Below are 8379 nucleotides of genomic sequence, written 5' to 3'. Positions count from 1 at the left end.
CCAGGGAGGAAGGACAAGGGTTGTTCGTGAGCGAGTGCTGGGGGGACTGTTTGTTTGTTGTTGTTGTTTGTAAGTAAATAAAGAGGAGCGCCCCTGCCCCGCCGCGGCTCTAATGATGATGGATTTCACGCAGCACCAAGCCCCACGCCGGCGAGCCCAACCGCGGAAAATAATGAGGCCGCATCCCCATCCGTCTGCATTAAAGGCGAGCCAGACACTTCGATAGCAAATATATCGATTCCCTTGCCTGGGCCGCGGTGTGTCCTGCTCCCCGAGAATAATTACGGCTCCTTTAGAAATTCATAATAATTAGGATTCTCCCCGCCCCAACCTCAACCCCTGCGCGCCGCTTTTGAAAGGCGCCGTCTCCTGGCGGGGGGGAGACCGGAGGGGGAGGAGACAGACGCGTTCCCCGCAGGTGGGAGATGGGGCAAGAACCGCTTCTCCGCACACGGTTTCACTCCTGCTAGAAAGTTGATTTCCCTCTCCGTGCCTCAGTTTCCTTGTCTGTCAAAAGAGCCTTTTACGTTGCTAAGGAGACTGCTAGCCCTCCATCACGTGATTCATGCTTCTGGGGGGGGGATAGATTTAATGAACTGTGAGAGTGAGAGAGGGGCAGGGAGGAGGAAGTGGGAAGAAGGACTGGCCTCCCTTCTGCAGAAACTGATGACCACGTGACGCAGCCGCCACGATTGGGGCCGGGGCCACATTGGGGACCCAGCGACGGGAGCCAGTTGCTCCCGACTGGTTGGAAGGGGGAGGTGGGTCGCTACAGTCGCGACTGGGCCTCGGGGAGGTGTCTGCGGACACCGAGCGCGCCAACTCGGCTTCCGCGAGAGTCGAGCCGGAGCCGCCGCGGGGGAGGGAGGCCCAGCGTCGGGCACCAGGCGGGCGGAGCCTGCCGCGCTGGCCGTGGTCCTGAAGACGCGCTCCTGGACCCGGGCCCGCCGCGGTGCCCCAGGCAGCCTCCCAGCGCGGCCTCTCCTCGGAGAACCGCCGCTGCCCGTCCTCCTGTCCCGCCTGCTGTCTCCGGAGCGCCGATCTCGGCGACGTCGACGACAAGGTCCCCGAAGCAGCGCTTCGGTGTGGGGGCTTGGGGTCCGACGCGAGAGGGCTGCGCCTGGATCCATAAGCCCGTCGGGGTGGCTCGAGGCCACCAGCGGCTCCAAGCAGGCGCTCAAGTGCGCGGCGGGGGCGGCGGGGTCTCGGGCTAAGAAGCTCTCGGGCCAGTACTGCGACTTTGCACAGAGGACTGAGATTCCGAGTGGCGGGGACGGCACCCACGTCGAGGGACGTTTCTCGCTTCTGATCGTGAAAGGCGGCCTGGAGCGTCCTTAAACTAGTGGGTGGAGAGGGGGCCGGGACGCAGGGCGCGATGCGTGAGCAGGACCCGTCTGCCTCGGCAGGGCCGGCCCAGCCTCCCTCCGCGCCCTTCACCGCCGCCGCTCGGGTGCACGGAACCCGTTCCGGCCGCAGGGGCGCTGGGCGAGGCACGGACGGCGGCAGGTTCGGCAGGGACGCGCCGGGCCCAGCAAGCCAGTTTCCTCGGAAACACTCGGCTTCCCTAAGCAGCAATTTGTCTTACTGAGGGAGAAGGAAACAGTACAAGAAGCGCCTCGCGGTTCCCCATTCTCATGCAGATGAGGCGATGCTCTCGGCTGCGGCCTGGGCACCCCCTCCCCGTCTTATTTCCGGCTCGAACGAGTAAAATGCCCCCAGGAACTTAAAGGAAGACGGAGCCCAGAGAGCTTCTCGCCAGCCGCTGCCCAGGGGCACGTGCTGCCACTGTCTGGCTGCTGCCGGGAGCCCCCTCGCGCGCCTCCGGACGCCCGGCCCCGACGCCGGTTCGCTGTCCACTACCCAGAGCCCCAGACCAGATGCGAAGGCGCCTGCCTTGGGAAAGGAATCCTGGGAAGGAGGGGTATCTCCGCCCTACTCGACCCCCAGGCTCCCGCCGACCCCCACCTCCGTAATAAATGAAATACACTAGGTAAAGCTGGTCACAGAGGAGGCAACTGGGTTTCCAGCCTGCAGCAGAGACGCATCCGAAGTTTAAATATGAGCCTGCAACCTGCCAGGGCAGACGGCAAACTTGGAAGATGCGCGCCTGGGCGCACGGAAGGGCAGGAAGAAGCAGCCAATAAATATCATCTCAATAAAAAGTCGCTCTTGGAAAGCTTGCATAGTAATTGAGATGGGCGCTCTTTTCTGATCTGGGTTGGCATTTCCTCATCTCAAGCTGACAGAGCCAACTCAGGAAATTGCTGGTAATATTCATCTGGGGAGCACTTTCATTAAACGTAATTCATTCGACTTTCACAATAAATTGAGTGACATCCTTACAGCGGAACCTTTTTATCCTTGATTAAGTGCTTGCCAAGCTTTGGTTTCCCACTTTATTGTCACATTCCTTCAAGCAGAGTCGTCAACATGCCAATCCACGGCAGAAAAATGCGCGCGCTGTGTTTACCAAGCTGCGGGAGGGGTTAGTGCTGACGCCGAGAAAACGAGCGGGTGGAGAACTTGACTAGCGGATAAATCAAGACTGTGACTTCCTGCACACATGCGGCACACCAGACAAGGGGTAGCCAGAAGGACGCGGGGGTAACTGACAGTCGCGGCCAAGAGGACAAGAGGGAACCAGACAGTGGTGGCCAGGAGGACACAGGGGGACCAGACAATGATGACCAGGAGGACGCGGAGGGACCAGACAGTCGTGGCCAGTTGGACACGGGGGAACCAGACAGGCAGTGGCCAGAAGGACGGGGGGGGGGACAGTGATGGCCAGGAGGACGTGGGGGACAAGACAGTGATGGTCAGGAGGATGCAGGGGGACCAGACAGGTAGGAGCCAGGAGGATGTGAGGGACCAGACAGTGGTGGCCAGGAGGACGCGGGGTGAGGGCGGAGGCAAGGGCGCAGGCCCGCCTGGAGATCCAGCTGCCCCGAGAAGACTCGACCCTGATGGCGCCAGGCCAGGTTACTTGCCTGCCTCTTTTTAATTAAAATGGCCAGGGCTGTTAAGGGCTTAAAATGAGGTCTGAACTTCTTAAAGGATGTGGTTGCTCAAAGGGATCTTTCCTGAATCAAAGCTGTATACACTTTCTTAAAAAAAAAAAAAAAATCAGAAAGGATGCACACTTTCTAACATGGCACTTGAGAGCAAACTTTCAGAGCCTCTACCACTTGCTTTAAGGGCAGAAGTGCAGGAGAAGAGCACTCTCCCCAGCCCTGGGACTCCCTTTCACTCAGAACGCTCAGGCGGCTGAGTTCTTGGAAGACTCTTCAGACCCCGGAATTCCGGGCGAAGCTGACTAGCACCTGGAAATTCCAGAACCGCCAATGCCAAAGAAAGACCTCCCTCAGCCAACGCGCGTGGCCCCTGCTTTCCACCGCCCCCATCCACTCCCCACCCCCTATAAAATCAAAGAAGCCCAAGACAGAAAATTGCTTATTTGAAAAAGCAATATCCAAATGCTTTCATCACTCAAATGCCCTTTTGAAAATATTGTCGACGGTGGTTATTACCCGGACAATGCTGTCAATTTCTCTAGTCTGCAGAAAATCTCCCCTCAGATAGGAAAGTAGGACATTGGGCACCTATTTCAAAAAAATCAACCAATTTCCTTGCCACCCGATATATTTTTCACCCAGACAACACTTTCATTAAGGGGGAAATCGCCGTCAACAATTCAAAGCCAAATAGAAATCAACTTCACACAAAGAAGAGCCACGAATTTAATGGCTTTCCAAAAAAAAATCACGGAGGGAGTAGGAGCAATTCCGGTTCTCTGCCTCTAAAGGCAGTTTCCCCAGAGCTATCACTAGAAGGTCCCAGACCAAGATCATCCTCCTGGAAACAGGGCAGGAGGACAGCCCACCCAAGTGCTTCCCACAAGCCTGGGAGAGCTGCTCTCCTAACATTTCTGAAAAATGCCTGGAATAGTAACCGGTTCCCAGTCCCACAGAGCCCAGGAATAAATCTTGAGACTGAGGAGTTCTCCTGCTGTGCTGCTGGGGGCAAAGGGACCCCCAAATTTTTCAGCCTAATCCTATGTCTAGAAAGCTGATGTGTGGTAGAGGAGTCAGGAAATGCAGTGCAGTGGGATGGAAAACTTTTAGGACTGCCCTCAAGAACCAGCCTTAATGAGAACACTTAATGATCACTGTCAGCTCATTTATTTTATTTAGTTCATTTTCAGGAATCAGATCAAACTGATGCTTAATTTCCAGATGGGAAGTACTCATACCTAGTCCAAAAGACAGATCTTGGGGGTCTCTCCCCACTCCCTTTTTCCCTCCTGACTTCCATATTCCTTAACAGCCACCTTCTTAATGAGGGGAATTCACCCAAATGGTCTGGCTTCTAACATTGCAGAGGACAGGTTCTGTGGGTATATTAATCATTCCTCAAACTTTATTAAATAATTGGTGTAGACTTCACATTTTAAGAACACCCTGAATTTGAGGAACAACCCTTCTCAATTCCTGGCCATTTGGGTTAAAAAGAAAGGAACCACATTATTAGCAATGTCATTCCTAGCAGAACTGGTGGCCCTCTTATCAGAGTGGTACCACGGATGTGTGACTGATCACAATAACATCACACAGTCCCTTGTCAGTCTCTGGGCTCAATTTCAGAGTAACTTTTTCATGGGCATGCTCAGAAAGGGCTCATTAGATCCAATTCTCTGCCTGAGAATTTGCACTTGGGAGCCCCCAAACAGAATACCATAGCCTGTGAGAGATGATATCTTGTGCCCAGGCCTACCCTTATGCCTGATCCAATGAGAACAATTCAGTTAGGATCCCCATCACAGAGCGAGAAATCATGTTTCTGGTTTACTCAGTGTGTGCTTCAATCCATTTAAAATACTAAAGTGCTGTTATCCCATTATACCATACTGAAAATATCCTGGAATTGGTCCCCAGCTGACAGGAGAATGAAGATTGCAGATTTTTTTTTATGTTTGACAATTATTGTTAAGTCCTAGGTTCTTCTCCTATTGAATACAGACTTTTAAACCTGCATACACACAGTCAATAATCTGAAATTTCCCTTAACTCTATTTATTTATCTTCTCACCCCCATGCATACATCTTGCCCTGTGCTGGTTTTGAGTATTCTAGCTCATATGCTTCAGGAAGTAAATTTGCAAACACATTTCTAATTAGCTTCCCACTGAAGTACGAAAATAAACTTCTAGTCTGAGCTAGGACACACCCATCTCTCCATAACCATGAAATACTCACCCTAGAAAAAGCATTCAAAGAACCCTGGATCAAGACACAGACTTTGAGAACATTCACCCAAATACAGCCAGGAAACTGTGGCTCAGTGTGGAGCGTTGATCTGCTGGAGAGTTTTCATAAGAAATCCTTCTTGAATTTGGGAGGACTTGGAGTATTTCTCTATAAGCAGAAGCCTAACTATTTCTGTAAGGGAGTCACCTAGGTAATCCTTACTCCCTGGACATAATATAGTGGTTACTCCTTGGAAAATATAACTGGGTTTTTGTGGGCTTAAAGGGAAAGTGCACTGAGATGCCCGAGTCACCTAACTAGTGGTTTGAGTTCACAGAGACAAAATTGACTCCCTCAATGCCTCCCTGGCTTATGTCAGTTCAAGAGGAAGATAAAATCATGGTTTTGCACCCTGGCCTTCTTAGCGTTCCTGACAGTCTGTGGGCAGCAAGTACAGGCTCTTGCAAAGGTCTGAAGACTTCCAGGGTGCAGCTACACAGAAAGGATCAATCCACTTAAATATACCTGGTGTTTAATGAAACATGAAGAAAGAAGCCTTGGCCATGTCTTGATCTGCGCTCTGCCCCAGAGTTTTAACCAAGGTTCCCTGCTTCTGTATTTGCCTAAAGCCATCCCGAAGTGGCTTGCCCAATTCACCCCTCTAAATTCATTTCCATGGTAAAAGTCAGCTTCCCACTCCTCCAAGAATCCAGCTCCAAGTTCGGCCCGCAAATATCCATAAGATTACAATCCCTGGAAATTCTGTCTTGGGTCAGGGCCGCCAGCCTTCAGTCTTTGTGGTGTGTGTGGTTTCTAATCCCCGACACACAAAACAACTTTAGATTGGAGAGAAAAGAATGGACTCCTAAATCGCCTTCTCTGTTTTATTGTTCACATTTCGTATTGTTTTGAGTGAAATTGGAAAAATTGTCTCCTTTCTCTGTATTGCCAAAAGGCATTCAGGTAATGAAGTCTGTAACTAAACGGTAATTGAATCAGCATAATTTGCACACTGAATGGTTTTCAAATGCTCCCAGTTTACAATTAAAGGAGAATTAATGCGCTTGTTGTTGAGAACGCCGTGCATTAGAATAAATCCAGCACTGTTGTTGTAATGAGTGGAAAACGGTTTAACTGCCAACAAACACATTTAAAATTTAACACAACGTATTGATTTCACTTCTGCTTTTGATAGATTATTTTCTAGACTATCGAAATTCTCGCTCGGAGCCATCAACTGCACCGCGGCCGCGCGCCCTGGCCGTGTGCGAGCGCGGCCCAAGGACGCAGGACCAGTCCCGAGGCTCGGGTCCCGCGGAGCCTACGGGCTGGGTGCGACGTCCAAGGGGACCTTTACCATTCCTCCTCTGCCGCTTTCACTCTGCACCACCATCCCCACCTCTCAATTAAAAAAGAAAAAAAATGCGAACTGTCCTCCGGCCAAACTTTCCGCTCTCTCCACGTCAGTGGGCTTACCGGACACAGGTGGGGGCGAGAAGGAAGATGGGAATGGGAAAGACACTTTTTGCATTCCGTCTGCGTCCCAGCAAGGGGAAGGCATAGACCTCGGCGACAGTCAGAAGGGCTGTTCTTTGGGATTGGCTGCCCCGGCGTTCACCTGCTTACCCCAAGGAGTCCTGCGGGCGAGGATACTGACGCGCAGCGCCCTCTGGCGTCCGCGGTCGCTACGGCCAGGCAAGAAAGGCGCAAAGGCAGGCGGCCTGGAGGGCTCTCGGGGGGCAGCCGACAGCTGCCGAGCACACGCGTTCACGCGCACAGTTGGACATGTACTCACGCGCACACGGAATCCACACCCCTCGCGGCCCGGCCGTCAAGCGCGCCGGAGCCAAGGCCGAGAAACTCCGGCGTTCGCAGGGCTGGCATCCCTTCTAGGAGTGTGTGTGCTGTAGCTCTTGGGGTCGCGGGGCGCCACCTCCAGCCCCGTCGATCGAGTTCCACCGAAACCTCAGGCTGCCCCAGCTCTCCTAGCACCACGAGACTTCGGTGCGCTCCCGCGGCCGGGACGCGCGATGGGGGTGGGAGCACGAAGCACAACTTCACCAGCAGGTGCGAGCGCCCCTTGCTCGCCCCCAAAAAGTCAGACCGGAAGGACCGCACTCTCCTCGGCCCGGCGTGGTATCCACAGTTCCCAATCAACACAGCGCGACCCCCGGAGCCGAGTTTCAACTGGGTGCCAAGTCTAGACCCCCAAAACTGCACTCCTGCCGGACGCGGGCCGTGCTCTGGGCAGCTGTCCCGGGCGGCAAGGCCTGCCATGCCCTAACTGGGGGCCTGGCCCAGGAGCCGGGGGTGGGTCGTTAGGTGGGAAGGGAGTGGACGCGTCTGCCGGGTCCCTCTGCTCTAACTTCACCTGATCGCTTGCGCTGTCCTCGGCCGTCAAACTTATCCTGCCTGAACCCTCCAAGTCTAAGAAAGTTCACGGCACGTATCTGGACCCGGGGAGTGGGCGCGCAGAGGCACTTCGGAGTCACAGCCTGGGGCGGTGCGTGCTCTGCGCCCCACCCCGCCCCGATCCCCTGTCCGAGCTCTGCAAGTGTCCTGCCTTCCACCCTCCGCCTCGCCAGCACGCTCGGAAGTCGCACCACCTCCGTGGGTTGGGGGTGTCCAGGGCGCCGCTCAGAATCACGCGCAGGAAAGGGGGAACTGGAGCAGGAAATGAGGGGCGGGGGCCCCGGAAAATCCCGCAGGGACCCCGAGACCGGCTGGCCAAGTCGCTCTGACCCCGTCGCAGGGAACGCCGCCCTGCTCTCGAACCCACCCCCCGCCCCCGCCGCCCCAGGGGCCTCTCCCCCCGGCGGGGCTGGGACTGCGGAGGCGCGGGACCCGCCGAGACTCACCAGGTAGACGGTGGGCTGCAGGAGGAGAAGCGCGTACCAGCACGCAGCCCGCATCCTCCCGCGTCTCAAACTTCCTTGGCGGTGCCTTCGCTGAGTCTTTGTTCCTTCAAAAACATAGATCCACCTGGCATCCACTTTACAGGGCGGGGAGCGCTCTCAGCAGCCTAGACGCGAATGAAATTAGACAGCCCATGACCACGCGGGCAAGGTTAGGCTTGGCGGCCAGGCGGGGGAAGGGGGTCGTGGCGGGGAGGGAGGACCAAAAACCCCGGGAGTGG

The 8379-nt window shown here is 54.8% G+C and overlaps 1 protein-coding gene across 2 annotated transcripts in view; it reads right to left on the bottom strand.

Annotated features, from left to right (window-relative positions):
• The window catches only part of NXPH1 (neurexophilin 1), a 293696-nt gene that overhangs the window by 284124 nt on the left and 1193 nt on the right, over nucleotides 1-8379 (bottom strand). For both annotated transcript variants that reach the window (XM_008058391.2, XM_021712499.1), the window contains exon 2: nucleotides 8102-8265. In XM_008058391.2, the coding sequence (XP_008056582.1) occupies nucleotides 8102-8155 (54 nt within the window). In that variant the 5' untranslated portion in view covers nucleotides 8156-8265. The remainder of the gene's footprint in view (nucleotides 1-8101; nucleotides 8266-8379) is intronic.

This window comes from Carlito syrichta, unplaced genomic scaffold (assembly GCF_000164805.1).
Source record: "Carlito syrichta isolate Samal-C Ts95f unplaced genomic scaffold, Tarsius_syrichta-2.0.1 Scaffold303321, whole genome shotgun sequence".
NCBI classification, from domain to species: Eukaryota; Metazoa; Chordata; class Mammalia; order Primates; family Tarsiidae; genus Carlito; species Carlito syrichta.
This window is presented reverse-complemented; position numbering and strand designations above follow the sequence as displayed.